The following is a 20,479-nucleotide window of genomic DNA, read 5'->3' as shown; positions in this document are numbered from 1 at the left end:
TTATTTTTCCTAAGGAAATTTTGTATTAAAAAAAAACTGATTGATGGTTCAAGAGACTCATTATGAGATTTATAGTCCATGCAGATTTTTCACCACTATAGTGTTTATATTACATCCACAGAGACGGCTGACATCATTTAGACCTGACAGAGTGCTACAGTAAACAAAATGTGTTCATGGGCTGCACCTTAAACAGGTCTAGGGGTTAAAAAACTGCATAAAAAAGTTCAAATGAGACTAAAGAAGGAAAAGCCTTGGTTAAGTTTCACATTTGCAGAACACTTACAACTTAAGTACAAACATCATGCTTGTACAAAGTTTTGTTATGTAACATTGAATTGACTGGAAGATGGAATTTCTTTCCAACAAACACATCTGTAGGCAGGTTACGTAACAGGAAAGGTCATGACATGAAGTGTTTACCTGAGAAGAATTCCATCTGGTCCTGCTTGGGTCATGTGTGCGTGTGTTTTTATTTTTGGTTGCTGTCCTTGGTGCTGACACTACAATTTCTTGGAGATTTGCAGTTGCACCCATTAGTGGTGCATCCACCCTCTGACTTATTACTAACAAAACCTGGAAAATATGCAATCTGAAACAACCCACAACAATAGACAAAAGAATGATAAGTGGAGAGCAACTTCCTGATGCCAAACATGCACTTGTGGTCATATTGGAATGGCCACAATTGTGACATTGAAGGTGAAAGCAAACAGTGTAAATAAAATAGTACAAGCATTTGCATTTCTGTATCATGGCAGCTTGTTTTGCACAAATGCTTTTAATGAATCAAAATTGACATTACAGACTTAAATTATTCTTCAGGTGTCAGTACCAAACAATCGTCAAATATAAGCACAATGCACTGAGAGCCTAAAGAGTCTCTCCACATCCTGTTCTTGAAATTGTATATAAGATAGCATTGCAAGCAGGTCCAGTACATAGCATCTCACAAAATTGAGTACACCCCTCATATTTTAGCAACCATTTAAGTATACCTACTTAAAGGACAATAGAATACTTCTTAAATCCTCAGAGATTCTTTACCATGAGGTCTATGTTGAACATCCAGTGGTCAGTATGAGAGAAACGACTAAAGCACCAAAATATAACTGCTCTAATACAATATACTCATTTATTGGTTCTGTCCAGGAAACAAAAACGGGAAAATAATGAATAGGACATGAGGATTTGCATGTTTACACCCTGTACAGCTGTTAACACTGAGGGCGTACTCATGTTTGTTGCAGTTATTTAGACAATAATGGCTGCATGTTGAGATATTTTTTAGAGGACAGTAAATCTGTACTGACATCCAAACTGCACATTGATACTTTAAAATATATCCAAGTTTAATTTCTATAGTATTGTCTCTTAAGAGTGCTCATTTTTGTTAGATACTGAATATTTGAAATGTTTATTAATTCAGTAATTTAATGGAACAGACATTATTTTTCAGTGGATGATGTGGTGGTGTTGTTGTCAGTGTTAGGGTACAAACCAGGGTTAACTGCTTGAGAGGCAGGAGCTCTAGCAGTCTGCCACAGGATGGTGTGTGAACCTGAATGCAGAAACACACTCAATAATGACAAAGAAAAATAGAAATTTTTATTATTTGAAAGTCCAAAATGAACAACAGTAATTTAATTAAATTAAACAAAATTAATTAATTTGATATTTAAAAGCAAAACAATTATTAAAAAGCAAAAAAAAATCCAATAAAATTGCAGGTAAAAAAAAAAATTCTAATTAAAATCAAAATTTAAAAGGGGAAAAAACAACCACCTACGAAACACATGCAAAATCTGAAACAAAGTTCTTTTTTGGGAAAAGGGCAAAATCACAGTCATTTGAGAAGATATAACAAGGCAAAAAAAACATACTCAAAAGCAAGGAATTACACAGGAAAATACAAAAGACAGGAAAAGACAAAAGACTCTAAAAAACAGCTGTGGGAACTGAACCACAAAACACGAAAGGAGCTAACGAGGGACTCTGGAATACTCTGGCGACATCTGGTGGGAAATTGTGCGAAACACAAGAAAAAAAGTCCGAGATCTAGCCAGAACCCCTCAAATCCCGACAGTTGTATTTCACTGATCCTAATAGTTTTAGGACATTCTGGGTAAGTAATCTCTTTTAGTGCTGAACATAGACCTCACTGCGGACTCAAATTGATGTGGTAGGAGTCAGCCATGATTTCAGTGAGTCCACAGTGGTGGTGACCAGACAAGAGGAAATGCAACACAGGGGAATAATGGGGACATCTGGTGGCCAAAACCCTACAAGACAGAGCCAAAATACTGATATATATACTGTATATATCAGGCATGAGTTTGGAATACCAGCATTAACTCTTAAGACATGAATGATGTTACTTAGTTTCTAAAAATAGGAAATCTATTTTTACTCAATTTTTTGCAAATGTTCAAATTGATGCTGCATAAACCCGGAAAGGGAAGTTCAGTTTCAATAATACAATTACTGTTAAGAGCATGAAGAAAAATGATGGCAGCCTTAACACAATATGTGGTTTTACAGCATTTAGAGTCAATTACTTGAGATTTCTGTACCTGACTGCAGAGGGAGTGGGGAGGGGGAGTTACTGTGGGTGGGTGGGGTTGCATTTGAAAAAAAAATAAAAAAATTAGGTTTTTTGTACTTTAGTTGTTTTTGTTTGTATCAATGTTCTTCTTACACAGGAACATCCTGTAACCGTAATGAAAAGTTGATCACAAAAAAAAAATCCTAGCCGTTCTAGAAATAATCAGACCAACCCATATGGCAACAACAACATGCAACATTTAAATTCACAGATTTTTATCCCATTCTGCTGTTTGATGTGAACAATAACCAAAGCTGTTGGCCATATCGGCATGGTTTACGCGTTTTGCGTGACTAACCAGATAAGTGCACAAATCATAGGTGTAAAGTTGATCCTAATAAAATGGCCCATGAGTGTACATTCTACTCATTTAACTTTAGTATTAAGTGATTGATTAACGCAAATAAAAGGCAGAGTCAGACCCCTGATCTGAACCCTATTGAACTGAAGGCAAAACTGAAGGAACAAAGATACACAAAGCAATAGTAGGTGAAGGAAGCTGCAGCATGTGTTCCAGACTTTATGAAAATACTTTTGAGCCTCTGAAAATGGAGGAACTGTGTAAAAATTTTAAAACAGATTATGCAAAAACTGTTTTTTTTAGTCTTTTTCCGTAAAACCGAAAGTCTCCACTGAACAATCACTTGCTTTGTTAAAATGTGGGTATCTACAATACCCAACCTGCTATATGCTAACACATAATCCTAGTCCATTGAACCAGAATCTATAGCACATTTTCCTGTCATTTTTCTGTTTGTTTTTAATGGAGCATCGCAATGTGAATAATTGACCAGCTGTACAGTTTTTGTAGTGACCAGGGCGGAGTCTCCCAGCTCTGTAGCTGGTAATGGAACTACAGGCTCCCCCCTTGCCTTACAGGAACCCCTCCCCCAGCCCATTTCACAGTCAAACACTTCCTGTTTGCTGTTCACGTGTGAACCGACATCACCATCCTTGTCATATGAGTTTGTCTTATTGCTGCGATGATGAGATGCTGAACACTTTGAGTTTCTCTTTCCTGCAGAAGAAATAAAACGAATAAAAAGTGAGGTTAAATTTTACATCCCTGAACTGATTTATTTGCATCATTATAGACATTTATGCATGCTAAATACTGTAAGACATCCATTATTACACAGGTATGCACATTAATACGTAAGCGTTTTTTTCAGCCATTTCAGTGCTGATGAGCAACTTTTGGGAAACGATTGAAAACGTTGTGTAGTGTTTTCAAATTTATCCAGATTAATAAAGAGGTAGCCTTAGTGTTGATCTCACACATTGTGCTACGTGGTTTGATGTGATACATGGATGCTTTTATTGTTAAGGGTTAGGGGTTTGTTGGAACCCCTCCATAAACACTTTTCTCTGATATAACTTGAAATGGACAAAAGTCATTGGCATCCATATTTATTTATTTATTTATTTATTTATTTATTTATAAATTTTTACATTTAACAAAAATCTGAATTTAGTTTAAAGAAGATTTTTTAAATCATAAAAGGGCATAAAAAAACCCTAATCTGCTGTTGTACCGCCTTTAGAAGCAATCACTGCAAACAAACTAATTCTGTAGCTCTCAGTGAGATTTCTGCACCCGTCTACATGTAGTTCAGCCAACCTCTTCATGATCACACTACTCCAGTTGTCTCAGGTTTAAAGGTTGCCTTCTCCAGATTGCATTTTTCATCTCTTTATATAGCTGTTGGAACACATTCAGATCATGGTTTAAAGAGCCGCTACGCAATTGCTGTATAATTTTATAATTGTATAATAACAGCAATGATAACTGTATCATTACTGTGTAAATATTTAATGACTGTGTAATTGTAATCACTGTATAATCACTGTATAATTATAATGCTATAAAATTGTACATTTATAAATTACTCTGTATAAACAGTGTTTTGGGACTGTGTGGGACTGTCCCACTGGACACACACACACACACACAGTCTATCAAAGTGATCAGAGAGACTTCCGGTGACGTAGCTTCCTGTGTTTGACTTGTTTGCCGCGAGTTCCGTGTTTGTATTCGTGTTTGTATTCGTGTTTATATTCGTTTGTTTGTGTTTTTCTCTTTTAATAATCCTAAATTGTTTGTCTTCCTGACTTGTGCCTGTAGTCAGTTAAACTCGACTACCACTATATCTTCTCTCACTTTATCTTATTTGTGTATCCGAAATCTGTTCGTGATTATGAGCACTATGCCGGCTGTGTGTCTGACTTTGAGCACAGGTGAGGACTCGTTCGATTTGCAAACGGTGGCGTTGGAGATGGAGGCTTTGGAGAAACAGATTCGCGAGCTGCATGAAAAGCATGCCCGGCTGCGAGAGCGAAAGCGGCGCTGGAAACATCCCGGCGGACGCGCACTCGTCCCAGGTAAATTCGGGTTGAACCTAACGCTCCCAGCACCTCAACTCCGCGTGTTTCTCTGCCCAGACCCAGCGCACCTACAACTCCGGCAAAGGTGCAACACGGACCCTGGATGCGGCAGCAGCGGAAGAGACAAGCAAAGCCCGGTCGAGGACGTCTCCCCGCCACCACTACAGGCCTTCGAGATCTCGACCGAGAACCGCTCGAACGCGACACTGTGATTCTCGGAGATTCCATCGTCCGGCATGTCCGCGCTACGAGCTAAAGGTCAGGTGCACACTCGCTGTTTTCCTGGTGCTCGTGTTCTTGATGTCGCTGCGCAGGTACCCGCGATCCTGAAGGAGAACTGGAGCGGTTGTTCTTCATGCCGAACGAACGACACCAGGCTGAGACAAACGGAGGTATTAAAGAGGGATTTCAGGATCCTGGTGGAGACGGTACGCAGCACATCACCCACAACGAGGATCATAGTGTCAGGACCTCTTCCCACTTACCAGCGAGGGGCTGAGAAGTTTAGTAGACTTTTAGCTCTAAATGAATGGTTACAGTCATGGTGTCGAGAACATAAACTTCTCTTTGTTAATAACTGGAACTGTTTCTGGGAGCGTCCTAGGTTCTTCCGCCCTGATGGCCTGCACCCCAGCAGAGTTGGAGCAGCAGTGCTATCAGATAACATCTCTAGGATACTTCACACCATCTGACTGGTAAGACATCAGGAAATCTTCGACAATGAGAACACGCATACAACAGACCAAATAGTTACAAGTTCACACACAGCCCAGTTTATAGAAACCGTATCTATCCTCGTGTAGCAAAACCAAGAAGTAAATACACAAGATCCAGAAACAATCTCATTGAAGTTAAAACTGAAAATGCCAGATAAACAAACACCAAAAAGTTTTAAAGTTTGGTCTTTTAAACATTAGATCACTTGCACCCAAAGCACTGATTATAAATGAGATGATCACAGAGAATAATCTCGATGCACTCTGTCTCACTGAGACCTGGATTAAACCAGGTGATTATATGGGTCTAAGCAGTCGACACCGTCAGGATATGTTTATAAGCATGAGCCCGTCAGACTGGTCGTGGGGGTGTAGCAACCATTTATACTGCTTCTCTTAATGTTAGTCAGATGTTAGGATTCAGCTTTAAATCATTTGAAGTGCTCGTTCTTAAAGTTGTACTTTCAGACATACATAGAAAACTCGCTCTGGTCACCGTGTACAGACCCCCAGGACCCTACGCTGATTTTCTTCAAGAGTTTGCTTGTTTTCTATCAGATCTCTTGATCAATTTTGATAAAGTGCTGCTTGTAGGAGATTTTAATATTCATGTAGATGATGTAAACGATGCTCTAGGATTATCATTTGTTGACTTATTAAACTCTTTTGGGGTTAAACAAAATGTCACCAGACCAACTCATCGCTTTAACCACACACTAGACTTAATAATATCCCACGGAGCAGACGTCACTGATATAGATATTTTACCTCAGAGTGATGACATCACAGACCATTACCTCATACTGTACACACTACCGGTAGAGCAGATTAGCCGTGTTGCACCACGTTATCGACTTGGTAGGACTATTGTTCCAACCACTAAGGACAGATTCATAAATAACCTGCCTGATTTATCTCAATTTCTCACTAAACCCATAACTACTAATAATCTTGATGAGATAACTAAGAACATAGACCTTATCCTCACTAGCACATTAGACACCGTTGCCCTATCCGGTTAAAAAAGGTTAGAGAACAAGCACCTGCACCTTGGTATAATAGTCATACACATGCCCTCAAGAGAACAGCACGTAATCTGGAGAGAAAATGGAGGAAAACTAAATTGGAGGTATTTAGAATCGCGTATAAAGACAGTATGCTCAGCTACAGACAGGCGCTAAAAGCTGCTAGAGCTGAACACCTGAGCAAACTTATAGAAAACAACAAAACAATCCCAGGTTCCTTTTCAGTACAGTAGCTAAACTAACTACAAATCAGGGCTCTGAAAATTGTGTTCCATCACAGTTTAGTAGTGAGGACTTTATGATTTTCTTCACTGAAAAATAGATAACATTAGAAAAACAATTGTGGCAGTTCAACCTCTGACAGCATCTCCTGAGACAGTGTTACCTTCAACTCCACAACTCCACTGTTTTACATGTATAGGACAGGAAGAGCTGTATAATGTTATTGCCAAAGCTAAATCGACAACATGTCAGTTAGATCCAATTCCTACTAAATTACTGAAGGAAGTGTTATATACAACTGGTGAGCCTCTTCTAAATATTATTAACTCCTCACTATCTTTAGGTCACGTCCCTAAATCCCTCAAGTTAGCAGTTATTAAGCCCCTCATTAAAAACCTAATCTGGATCCAAACACGTTATCAAATTACAGACCAATTTCAAATCTCCCATTTATGTCTAAGATTTTAGAAAAGATTGTCGCTGCACAGTTATGTTCCTACCTGCAAGAAAACAATATCTTTGAAGAATTTCAGTCAGGTTTTAGGCCCCATCATAGCACAGAAACTGCTCTAGTTAAAATAACTAATGACCTGTTTTTAGCTTCAGACCAAGGCTTCATCTCGCTGTTGGTTTTACTAGATCTTAGTGCTGCATTCGACACTATAGACCATGATCTCCTCCTAGATCGCTTACAAAATTACATCGGCATTCAGGGACAGGCATTAAGCTGGTTTAAATCCTACCTGTCCGATCGTTACCATTTCGTAGATTTAAATGGAGAGCTATCCAGGCTAATGCAAGTAAATTATGGCGTGCCGCAAGGTTCAGTTCTAGGACCCCTGCTCTTCACAATATACATGCTTCCATTAGGAAATATTATTAGAAGGCATGGAATTAGCTTCCATTGTTATGCTGATGATACTCAGCTATATATTTCATCTAAACCAGGCGATACAGCTCAATTAACCCGGATGACTGAGTGTGTTAAGGAACTAAGAGATTGGATGACCCATAACTTTCTACTTTTAAATTCTGATAAGACTGAGATTTTGCTCATCGGCCCAAAAACTAGTATACAGACGCTCCAGCATCTCAACCTGCATTTAGATGGATGTTCTGTAACCGCTAGTTCAACGGTAAAAGACCTGGGTGTTATTTTAGACAGCGACTTGTCTTTCAAAAATCACATCAATCAAGTTACAAAAACAGCCTTCTTTCACCTTAGAAATATTTCTAAGCTAAGAAATATGTTGTCCATATCCGATGCAGAGAAGCTCGTCCATGCGTTCATGACCTCCAGAATAGACTATTGTCCTGCATCATTAATAAACAAGCTTCAGTTAGTCCAGAATGCAGCAGCCAGAGTTCTTACAAGGTCAAAAAAATATGATCACATAACCCCGATCTTATCGTCCCTACATTGGCTTCCTGTTAAGTTTCGAATAGACTACAAACTATTACTTCTCACTTATAAAGCACTAAATGGTTTGGCCCCCATGTATCTATCCAGTCTTTTAACACGCTACAATCCGCCACGCTCCCTGAGATCTCAAAACTCTGGGCTTCTAGTAGTTCCTAGAAGAGCAAAGTCCACTAAAGGTGGTAGAGCATTTTCACATTTAGCTCCTAAACTCTGGAATAGTCTTCCTGACAGTGTTCGGGGCTCAGACACACTCTCCCAGTTTAAGTGTAGATTAAAAACATATCTTTTTAGCAAAGCCTACACATAACACACATCACATCATAACCTTGTGCTCCAGAACATCTGATCACATGCACATTATCAACTTGTGCTGTTAATATCATGAACAGCAGCTACGCTAATTCCTCTCCACTGCTTCTCTTTCTCTCCCATCCCGAGACACCCTGAGGTTTGGCCAGCTCCAGTCACCTCCCACCCCGTGATGATTACGGACCTTTGAAGAAGTAGATGCCGAACTCACAAACATCCCGAACCATCTGGAGACGTACCAGTGCCATTTGGATCCCGCTACATGTGTGGAGTTTTGACATTGGACCTCCTGGAGTGTTTAAAGGCTCTGGCATGGAGAAGCTGATGCTGGATCTGTGGTGATCACAAATGCTGAGCTCATAAAACTCGGAGCTACTAACCATATAGACTGTATAAGACTGCAGAAAGAACATCACTTATAATCTTATACTCCAGTAATCATGTTAGTTCTCACTGTCCAGTGTTCTGTATTGTTGAAAGATTTATGATCAAACTCTTGATGTCACCCAGATGAGGATGGGTTCCCCTTTTGAGTCTGGTTCCTCTCAAGGTTTCTTCCTCATAACATCTAAGGGAGTTTTTCCTTGCCACAGTCGCCACGGCTGCTCATCAGGGATAAACACACACCATTCACCATCACTGTTGATTTGTGTAAAGCTGCTTTGAGACAATGTCTGTTGTGAAAAGCGCTATACAAATAAACTTGACTTGACTTGACTTGTTTTATCTTGGCACTGTAAGTACACATCTTATGCACTTTTTTCTTTTTACACATCATGCACATTTCACTTATAACTCTTTATACACATGTATTCATTCTGTATTTGTGCAACAACTCCTGCACATTTTTCTTTACCCAGTGCCTATTTATTTGCTGTGTATATACAAGGCAAGTCAAGTAGCTTTTATTGTCATTTTAACCATATATATATATATATATATATATATATATATATATATATATATATATATATATATATATATATATATATATATATATATATATGTGACGCAGTACACAGTGAAATGAAACAACATTCCTCCAGAACCTTGGTGCTATATACAACAACATAAAGCTACATAACAGAAAACACAGAGTTAAGGACTAGTAAGTGTCACACAAGACAGTGTAGGACAAATACACAAAGCACAAAATAGCGCCAGTAAACCTGTTGTATATCACGCAGTGCGGTGTGTAAAAGAGAACTAAGTAGTGAACATGTAATTAATCATAAACAAAATGTTTATCTGCACTTTGTTAATTGCTATTTGCACTTTTGTTAATTGTTGAACTACATTTTGTTGCTGTGTACCTGTATAATGCAATGGCAATAAAGTTGTAACTATCTAACTATCTATCAGAGCAAAAACAAAGTCATGAGGTCAAAGGAACTGCCTGAGCTTATAGCCAGGATTGTTGCAAGGCACAGATCTGAGAAAGGCTACAATAAATGCTTAAGCCAAGTGCTGGTCATCTGGCCAAACCTAGCAATCAGGGGAGAAGGGTCTTAGCAAGAGAGATGGCCAAGAACCTGGTGGTCACTCTAAATGAGCTCCGGAGATGGAGATGGTTGTCTTTATGGAGCTTTACCCATCACTGAAGGCCTCCACTCACCTGGGCTTTATGGCAGAGTGGCTAGATGGAAGCCTCACCTCAGTCCAAAACCTATTGAAGCCTGCTGACGGACTCTCAGACTGTGTGTATTCAAGATTCTCTGGTCTGATAAAACCAAGATTGTTTGGCCTTAATCCTATGTCTCAAGGAAACCAAGCACTGCTTATCACCTGCACAAAACCATCTCAACAGTGAAACATAGTGGTGGCAGCACCATGCTGTGAGGTGTTTTTCTGCAGCAGGGGCTCGGAGACTGGTTATGGTTAAGGGAAAGCTGAATAGAGCAAAGTACAGAGATCTCCTCAATAAAACCTGTTCCACATTGATCAGGACCTCAGTCTGGGTTGAAGGTTCACCTTTCTACATGAGAACAACCTTAAACACACAACCAAAACAACACAGGAGTGAATTAGAGATGACTTCACAAAGTCCTAGAGTGGCCCAGCAACCACCAACACTTTCCATCCAAACTGTAATAAACAATAAACCACAGCAATTATAAATGCGTAATAACATGTTTATAATTGCTGTGGTTTATTGTTTATTACAGTCCAAATCCTAATTCCTCAATACTGCTTCTCTTTCTCTACCCACCACGAGGCATCCAGAGAATGGGCCAGCTCCAGTTGTGTCCCACCTCTTGAAGATTTCAGACCGTCAAAGAGAAGATGCTGACCCCGAGAGGATCCAAACACAATTAGAGATGTACCAGCTCCAGTGGGATCCCACTTAATGAAGATTTCAAACATTGGACTTGAGGATAAGCAACCTCTCAATCGAAAATATATATAAAAAAAAAAAATCTACACATGCTTGTTTCTCCATCATTGTATATTTAAAGGTTTGGGCATGGAGGAGTTGGTGCAGAATCTATTAGGATTTCAGATGTTAATTTAGATGATAATTTATTAAATGAATTAGATGATCATTTATTCATTAGAATTCATCATCATAGTTCTCAAGTTGTTCAGTAATTCGATAGATCTTCCAGCTGTTCATGTGGAACCATCCCCAGCTGCGGAAAGTGGTCTCCAATTAAAGAGAATTCTATCCAGAGATGGTTCGTATCACATGCACAAAGTGACATGAGTTTGAAGAGACTGGTTCATTTTGAGCATAGTCACATGACCCATTTTTCTGAACAGGATTTATAGGTCAATGGGAGAAATGAAGAAATTGGAAAAAAAGAGATTGAGAACAAAGTTGAACGAACATAAAAAAGTTTGTGATTGAGAGAAAAAAACAAAAACAAAAAAACACACTTTATGCCTTGGTGATAATAGAGACACGGAATTAACGAAAGAGTTCTGAATGGGAACAGACCTGACACGTATTCAAGTGGTTTGCATACACATGATTAAACAAATAAAAGTACACACACATACAATTTAATGTTACTATGACATTTGCCCTTTAAGTATTTTAGCCTTTTGTTGTTATTTGTTTATTTTTGTATTTGAATGTATGTGTGCGTGTGTATGTGCATGTGTGGGTGTCTGCGTGCATGAAACCTACATATTAGTACAAAACGGAACATCCCTAAGGACCTCCCAAAAAGAGGAACAGAAACTCATCTAAATGCGTGTGTGCTTGGGGTCAGGACCTTTTTTTAACCAACCGCAACTTATGACATCAATATAAATAGATGCTGGATTAGGACCTGGCTGTATGTTGATATGTCTGTATATGTATGTGTGTGTGTGTGTGTGTGTGTGTGTGTGTGTGTCGGTGGGTGGGCGCATCCTGCCTGTACCGTGAGTGTGTTGTCTGTAGACGATGACCCAGAGGATCAGGGCTGAGCTGCTCAGAACGACTACGGCACACACTATGATCCACACAGCGACGTTCCACCAGCACTGAACCGGGGGACCTGTACTCATCACCATCGCTGCCTCTACAGTAATAATAATAATAATAATAATAAATGATAATAATAATAATAATAAGAAGAAGAAGAAGAAGAAGAAGAGGAAGAAAAGGAGGAAGAAGAAGAAAAAAGAAGAGAAGAAAAGCTGGATGCACTTTGCTCTCTTTCTATCTGAATAAATGTATGTTGCTAGTTCCTAGTTGCTATGAGGCAGGTGGGGAGAAAGTCTGGAAAATATTTCTCAGTTCTAAACCGACCCAAACTCATCCTCTTAATATGGACCCTTATCATACACCTACTATAAACAGCACATTAAATAAATTATTTTCATGACAGCTGTATGAAGATCAGTCTGTACTCACCGGCGAAAGGTTTCTGTGTCTGCCACAAAACATCTTGGGGGATGCAGCTCTTCACCAGTGTGTCCCAGATGAATCCTGGAGAACACTGTTCTCCCGCCATCCTCAGAAAGAAAAACTGACAAATGTAATGAAAAGCTGCTAATGCTAAGGCTTGCACTCCAAAAGAAAGCTGGTCGCTCACGTTCAATCTGCCCATCACAAGCCAAAGCAGAAAGTGAAAAGAATGGAGAGAAAGACAGAGAGAGTGAGAGAGAAAGATAGAAAGAGAGAGAGAGAGAGATAACAGAATGTTTCACTTCTGTTTTCAAGAAGGTAGGAACATATGAATCACTGACTTGCTCCCCAGAGACAACAGACAGCCAGGCAGACAGAGACAAATACAAAAACAAGTGATGGATATTCCTTTTTCCAGTCAAAAGTTTGGACACAGCTTCTCCTTCAGTGGTTTTTCTTCAGTTTTATTATTTGAATAAAAAATGTATAATAAAATTGTACATTAATACTGACAAATCCAAACTATGAAAGAACCCTTATGGAACTATGTAGTAAAAAGAAATATGTGTTAAACAACCCAGAATATGTTTTATATTTTAGATTATTAATTTCATTTGATGCAGCTTTACAAACTCCTGACGTTCTTCCATCAGATTTACGAGGTGTCACCTGGTCACAGGTGTGTCCTATCAACAGTTTATTTATGACAGCAGGCAGAAAACAACAAGAAGTCTGGGGTTAACGTGGATGAGACAGAAGGAGTCAGCGATGTAAACTGAGAACAGAGACATTCTTGATCACCTGATCATCATCATCTTTTCTCTGCTTGTGTTCTATGTGGTGGATGTTCAGCCTGAATACATTCATTAAGGAACACACATTAATTAGAGCTGTCAAAATTAATTAAAATAATTATTTATTAAAAATATAAATAATATTTAAAAGAGGCGAAATTAGAATTCTTCAAAGCGACTAGTTTGTTTACGATGTCCTTTCTTATATATATATATATATATATATATATATATATATATATATATATATATATATATATATATATTACAGAGACGGCAGGAAAAGGAGCAGTGTAGGAGAGTAGAGGTTCAGGTTGGTACTTTAATTGTTGGTACTATGACTGGTAAAGGGAGAGAGGGAGCTGATATGATGAAGAGGAGAAAGGTAGATGTGTTGTGTGTTCAGGAGACCAAGTGGAAAGGGAGTAAGACCAGGAACATTGGAGGTGTTTAAACTGTTCTATTATGGTGTGGATGGAAAGAGAAATGCTGGATTAGGACCTGGCTGTATGTTGATATGTTTGTATATGTATGTGTGTGTGTGTGTGTGTGTGTGTGTGTGTGTGTGTGTGTGTGTGTGTGTGTGTGTGTTGGTTTTTGTGGTTTATGTGGACATTTGACCTGATTACGTACCGACATTATGGGGACATTTGGGATTATGGGGACAGGACAGGTGTCCTCATAATTCCCGCACTGTGGCTATATATATCTATACTAGAGGAGCTGAAATTCAAAATTTCAGTCCATGTCCATTTATACCACAAACACCCGAAACTGACTTAACACAGTGTAACTTTGGAATTTCGTAGTGCGCCCCTGTAGCCCGGAGCCGGTACTGCAATCCGTTCACACATGTGTGAAAATTTGAGCCTTCTGATTGGCTAGCGCTGATTGCCATTTTTTCGTTCTGTGATTGGCTGAGACCTACGTCAATTATCCTACGTGTTCCTTTTAAGGCGGAGTTTCATTAGACTCGGTTTGCCAACACATTGAACAGCCATTATCCAGCCCTTTAAAAGCCAGGTATGATTATAAAGTTCATAAACTTAATGAGTAGACTATTGATATATTCCAAGAGCTCGGTTCCTTGTTGTAAATTAATGTTGTAAGAAATATTTCATTGGAATCTGGAGATTGGGGTGAATTTAGCCTTAAGAATGCATAAATTAAAGCTGGCTAGTTAGCAACATTATCAATGGTTAGTTTTAAAACCTGAGTTGAATAACTAATTACTGATAAATCTTGTACCGAATGCGCACTGTATAAATTTGGGTTTAGTGCGTTTGGCCGAATTAAAATGAAGGGGAAATGTCTGTATGTTAGCATGGATGCTAGCTAATAATAGTCAGTGCTGATAGCCGCTAGCCGCTAGCTGATAGCCGCGCGCATCCTCGCGCTCTTTAAACGCGTTCGCTCCGGCCACAGAGCGCGTGCAGTGTTGTAAGGTGAGCTGCTGGGCATACAGCACCCGGACTGCTTATAAACTACTGAGAACTGCTTTTAATTATTTTATTTATTATAAGGCTGTATGCTATTTAATGTCGCTAGAACATCACTTCCGGTTAGCGTGCAGTGTTGTAAGGTGAGCTGTTGTACACACAGCACCCGGACTGCTTACAAACTACTCAGAACTGCTTTTAATTGGTATTATTTTGTTTATTATAAGGCTGTATGCTATTTAATGTCACTAGAACATCACTTCCGGTTAGCGCGTGCGACCGGAAACAGCTGAGTGCGTGCGGCGCGGGAGTTACATGGCTGAGTTTGGAGCGGTGGTGAGGGTCTGAGTGTGAGATAGAGATGATGGTACAGTGTGTAAACACTGCTGTATCACTGTGAGGGTGTAAATAACCCTGATACTCTTCACTCATAACTCAGTAATACTGTAGTCAGAAGTAAAGCAGAATGAACACATCAGAAGTCTGATATCTTTGAGTGTCAGTGTGATGGAGAGTTTAAATCCCAGCTCTCCTCAGCATTGTCCCATGCTCTATCACTGGACATGTTTTACATAAACACCACTTATATTAACAATTTAAGGTTTTAGTTTAAATAAACACTCATTTCTGTGGGGAAGAACAGCATCATTTTAACATGGCTGAGATGAGCGCAGAAGAAGAAAAGAACATCCAAAGCAGGAGACGGAGTATTACACATCTGCTGGGAAAGACAAACCTGGAAATATATAAATTCAGATAAAGGTAAGGGTCCATTCACACATGCCATCCTATGTTCCTTTTGACCTAGACTGCTTTCATTAACAGACAGGGCATTAGGATAAAACTGGTGTGAAGTTCACGACTGGATTAATATTTCATTTTTTCTTATTCAGGGTGTGGAGTATTCAGTTCAGTCCCTTTTGATGAGGGAGACCTCTTTAACCTCGCAACAGCAGACACTCTGGCAATCATCGAACACAGTAAACAGGTAATATATTTTTTTACAGTTGTGAAATTATATTGAGCTCTTATTATATCTTATAAATCTGTATGTAGTGTGTATGCCTGAGACCTGTTTCATTGTATATCAGGGCTTTAGTGATTTACATGTGTTTTGTGTTTATTGGCGTGTGTATGTAACAGACATGGTTTAGCAGTACACTGGGTATATGGGGACGTTGTTGTAATGTGATAGTCAATGTACATAAGCAGCTGTGTGTATAGTGTCTGACAGAAACCTGGTCTCGAGGACTTCACTTTATAAAGTTATTGTATGAGCACCATTAACTTTATTAAATTAATTTCTCTTAAATTTGCATCTTATAGATGTAGACTTACTGACTATTGTACTTCCTTATCCCTCAGAGGTAAGGGTTTGTTACAGAAGCACCAAATAGCAGATGTGACCTGGGTGATTGTATATCATGAGAACAAAAGTGACCCAAATATTATAGTATAGTTAAGGCAGCAATGTTCTTGCTGGGTGTAAATAATATACCATATATACAGTGTGCTTTGCTAATGTACTGTATATACAGTGCACTTAAAATCACCCCAAAAGCCTGACATAGACCTTATAGAGTATCTGTAAAATGCAATAGTAAAGGAAGTGGCAGATTGTTGTTGCTCTAATAAAAATAAAAGGAATATTTGTTGATTCAATCTTGGTGGAAACTACTGGAATTTTCACAGAAACAGTTTTATGCATAGTCATTTGTAGAACTAGCAGTTCTGCAAAACCTAGTATGTCGGACTAAATACTAAGACCTTGTTTGCGATTGTTAATAATACAATTGCTGGTGATCCAAATGCTTTTTTTTTAAATATTTCTAAACATACCAATCTGTTTTAAATTAAATGTTTTGTGTAAAACTTAGTTTTATGTATCTTTTGAAATTAATGTCTTGGTTTGATATGGTTGCTAATGCAGTAAAATTAATTGCATTAAAATGTGACTTAAGTATCAAATACATTCTAGGGCTACTTAATGTTTATAACAAATGTGAGAAAGATTTCTTGTTTCTGTTTTTAGAATGTAGCTGAAAACATTAGAGGTTACTGCAGTAGATGAGTTGGAGGCTGCTGATCCAGGAGAAGAGTGAGAAAAGGTAATTTATAAAAATCATATTCTGATTATTTATTCCCAAAATGTTGCAGGTACTTTGCATTGTTTTAGTATGTTTTTATCAGTACGTATTGTCTCTCTTAGTCACTGGGAGAGATTGACTGGATGGGTGAACACTATCTGTGAACCATGTCTTGAGATCAAAATGACTGAGATTTTGTGTGCAGTTTTAGGTGCTGGGGTTAGGATTGAGTTAGTCTGTGTGTATGTAGTGTGTATGGCTGAGACCTGTTTTATGAGAACACTGTGTCTAATAAGGACATGCATAGACCATCATGTAAGAGTCCTCTACCAAAGGAGTATTAGTGTGTCCGTGTGTTTGACAAATACATGGTATATCAGGGCTTTAGTGATGTACATGTTTAGTGTTTATCTGAGTGTATATGGAACAGACATGGTTTAGCAGTACACTGGGTATATGGGGACGTTGTCAATGTACATAAGCAGCTGTGTGTATAGTGTCTGACAGAAACCTGGTCTCGAGGGACTTCACTTTATAAAGTTATTTTATGAGCACCATTAACTTTATTAAATTAATTTCTCTTAAATTTGCATCTTATAGATGTAGACTTACTGACTATTGTACTTCCTTATCCCTCAGAGGTAAGGGTTTGTTACAGAAGCGCCACATAGCAGATTTGTTGTACCTTGTAGTAATGTGATAGTCAATGTACATCATCAGCTGTGTGTATAGTGTCTGACAGAAACCTGGTCTCGAGGGACTTCACTTTATAAAGTTATTGTATGAGCACCATAAACTTTATTAAATTAATTTCTTTCAAATTTGCATCTTATAGATGTAGACTTACTGACTATTGTACTTCCTTATCCCTCAGAGGTAAGGGTTTGTTACAGAAGCACCACATAGCAGATGTGACCTGGGTGATTGTATATCATGAGAACAAAAGTGACCCAAATAGATTATAGTTAATGCATCATGCGTATTATTATATTGCTGGGTGTCAATTATATGGGTGCAAATTAATAGAGAGCCAAAAGATTATGAAAAGTAAAAAAATATTTATATATTGTTAATTATGTCCAAATGATAGTCCAAATGTGTTAACCTGGTTAAGAAGATGCTACAGCCAGGCTTACATTGTCTGATTTTTGGAATAACTCCAATATTTTACTGCTGTCTGTACATCAGATAGTCAGTGGAATGCGAGCGTAAATTTGAAACGTTAGTGAAGCTAAATGTATGTTTAAAATCAAAAATGCTTTGAGAATCTAATTGGTTTGTGTCCAGCCTAAAGGGAGGTAATAGCCATTAAAATATCCCTGGACAGGTCCATATAAAAGCATTTAGTTTTGTCTATTTTAGATTACCATTGTAAAGGGCCAATCTAAGCCTAAGAAACAGGATTCAAAAGAACTTTGTGAAAAGACAAAAAAGTAAGGTTGCCTGATAGACATTATTTTTGTCATAAGAAATTCTGTTAAATAATTATAAACTGAGTATTTGTTTTGGTTATGTTTTTAAATATGTACTGAACAGTATCTTACAATAACAAAAACAGTTCTTGAACAAAAAGAAAATATGACAAAGGTTTATATTGATAATTTGTATATCATATTACTGTTCAGTAGAATATACAAAAACCTTGTTATTTTATCACCTCAGCTTTGAAATTAAAGGTATGCATTTAAATTGTAAAATTGAGTCCTTGATATGTCCTGTGTAGAATTAGGCTAGTATTAAGGCATCAAGATAAATTGGTGAAAATCTTTAATGTTATGATTATTCAAATCGATGAGCTTTTAGTTACAAACGAAACATACAGTAGTATTAATTTTGCATCTGCTTTTAAGATAAACTCAACATTGATGCTAGTGATGGAAGTGACTCTGAGAGTGGGGCTGATGCTGCGAATTTGGATGCTTCCCTGAAGACACCAGCACAGATCAGTAGGTTTTCTAACCTGTTCTAACCATGTTTAATATGCGCCATAATATGTCAGTCCACACTGCTAATGTACTCAATGATGATTTCTTTTTTACAGGGATGTGAAGCAATCGGACACCAGAAGAGGAAAATGGTTTGCGTTGCATTTTTTTAGGTTATGATTTTTCAGGATTTTTCAGGACACTTTTTTCAATATATTAATTAGCAATAAGAATTTATATTACAAAAGGTAACATTATTCACATTTATTTGCTATTTATAGTCCTAAACAAACCTCTGCCATCATACCTCTTTCACTTACTGTCTGTGGTTATGTTTGCATACACTCATTGATACAATTGAGTTCTTCGATGTCCCATCTACATTTATGGCAATAGCAAACTCCCATTCCCAGAGCGACGTAGAAAAAGCTTTGGAGTTCCCATCAAGAAATGTACACACCAGGCATAACGTTATGATCTTATAACGTTATGACTAGTGATTGAATAACACTAGCTCTTTATTATGGCAGCTGATCGTGGGTGGGATTTATTAGGATTGTAATTAGCTTTACAATTTTCCTCATTTTAAATTGGTTTAAGTGTCTTTATGTAATTCATTTGTATATCTAGCTCTCTGCAAGCTTTATATAACACTGAGCATTTTGGAGATTTCACTATGCACTAAACATTCAAATATCTAAACATCTTGGTTATCAAATTTCATTTATAATGGGTTTTTTGGTTAGTTTGTTTATGAATATTTTGCAGAGACTAAAAACTCTAAAAGAAGTCCCGAAAACTACAAGGAAAGGACTTGTTCTTTTAAGTCACTGATGTCTTGATAGTGCACCATGCTGTCAAGTCTGTGTTTGTGTGTGTCAGAGGGCCAATAAAACATGCCTGTCCCTTCAATACTGTGTGATGTCTTGTTTGTGTATTGTTAAAACCAATGTCCTGATAAAGCCCGTATGTCCTTACAAACACTATTTTTGTCAGAAGGCGGGACATTCCGAGCAGGTCCTCATATACAACCATAATGTCAGGTCTTTATATAAATTGTTTAAATTTGTGTAAAGTAATTCTGAAGTGAAATTTGTTTTCCTCAGAGCTGATTAGATTTTTTGACATTTGTAGCATCACTGTAGCACAAGGGGAAGGGTGGGTACCTTTAAACCATGGTACAACTTGTTTACCAGGCAAAGTCCACCTAATACATAAAAACCAGTATGTGTGTGTGTGTGTGTGTGCGCGAGAGTGTTTGTGCATGTGTGTGTGTGTGTGTGTGTGTGTGTGTGTGTGTGTGTATGTGTGTGTGTGTGTGTGTTGTCTGTAGACGATGACCCAGAGGATCAGGGCTGAGCTGCTCAGAATGACTACGGCACACACTATGATCCACACAGCGACGTTCCACCAGCACTCTTCACCAGTGTGTCCCAGATGAATCCTGGAGAACACTGTTCTCCCGCCATCCTCAGAAAGAAAAACTGACAAATGTAATGAAAAGCTGCTAGTGTTAAGGCTTGCACTCCAAAAGAAAGCTGGTCGCTCACGTTCAATCTACCCTATCATGGTGTGGATGGAAAGAGAAATGGTGTAGGGGGGATTCTGAAGGAAGAGTACAGTAAGAGTGTAGTGGAGGTGAAGAGAGTTTCTGATAGGGTGATGATCGTGAAGGTGGAAGTTGAAGGGATGATAATAAATGTCATCAGTG

The 20,479-nt window shown here is 38.3% G+C and overlaps 1 protein-coding gene across 2 annotated transcripts; it reads right to left on the bottom strand.

The window, feature by feature from the left end:
* Positions 1–1,732: 1,732 nt before the first annotated feature.
* Positions 1,733–20,251, bottom strand: LOC124376122. Of its 2 annotated transcripts, XM_046835055.1 has the most exons (4): positions 20,193–20,251; positions 12,530–12,584; positions 12,054–12,194; positions 1,733–3,623 (listed from the first exon to the last, which is right to left on the bottom strand). In XM_046835055.1, the coding sequence occupies exons 1-4, from the start codon at positions 20,235–20,237 to the stop codon at positions 3,310–3,312; spliced, it is 555 nt and encodes a 184-aa protein (XP_046691011.1). In that variant the 5' UTR covers positions 20,238–20,251; the 3' UTR covers positions 1,733–3,309. The 2 variants fall into 2 exon arrangements, with proteins under 2 accessions (XP_046691011.1, XP_046691010.1); XM_046835054.1 differs by lacking the exon at positions 20,193–20,251 and having other exon boundaries at positions 12,530–12,757.
* Between the last annotated feature and the right edge of the window lie 228 nt (positions 20,252–20,479).

The sequence above is a fragment of the Silurus meridionalis genome, chromosome 22 (assembly GCF_014805685.1).
Source record: "Silurus meridionalis isolate SWU-2019-XX chromosome 22, ASM1480568v1, whole genome shotgun sequence".
Taxonomy (NCBI): domain Eukaryota; kingdom Metazoa; phylum Chordata; class Actinopteri; order Siluriformes; family Siluridae; genus Silurus; species Silurus meridionalis.
Note: the sequence above shows the minus strand (reverse complement) of the source record. Positions and strands in the feature narration are given on the sequence as shown.

Bases quoted from the DNA above. Each gene is read 5' to 3' on its own strand.
- LOC124376122 (XM_046835054.1), bottom strand. From the start codon at position 12,725: ATGGGCAGATTGAACGTGAGCGACCAGCTTTCTTTTGGAGTGCAAGCC. The intron at 12,195-12,529 runs GTGAGTACAGAC...TTATTACTGTAG, and splicing joins GACACAGAAACCTTTCGCCG to AGGCAGCGATGGTGATGAGT. The intron at 3,624-12,053 runs GTACAGGCAGGA...TTTCTTCTGCAG, and splicing joins CTACAGACAACACACTCACG to GAAAGAGAAACTCAAAGTGT.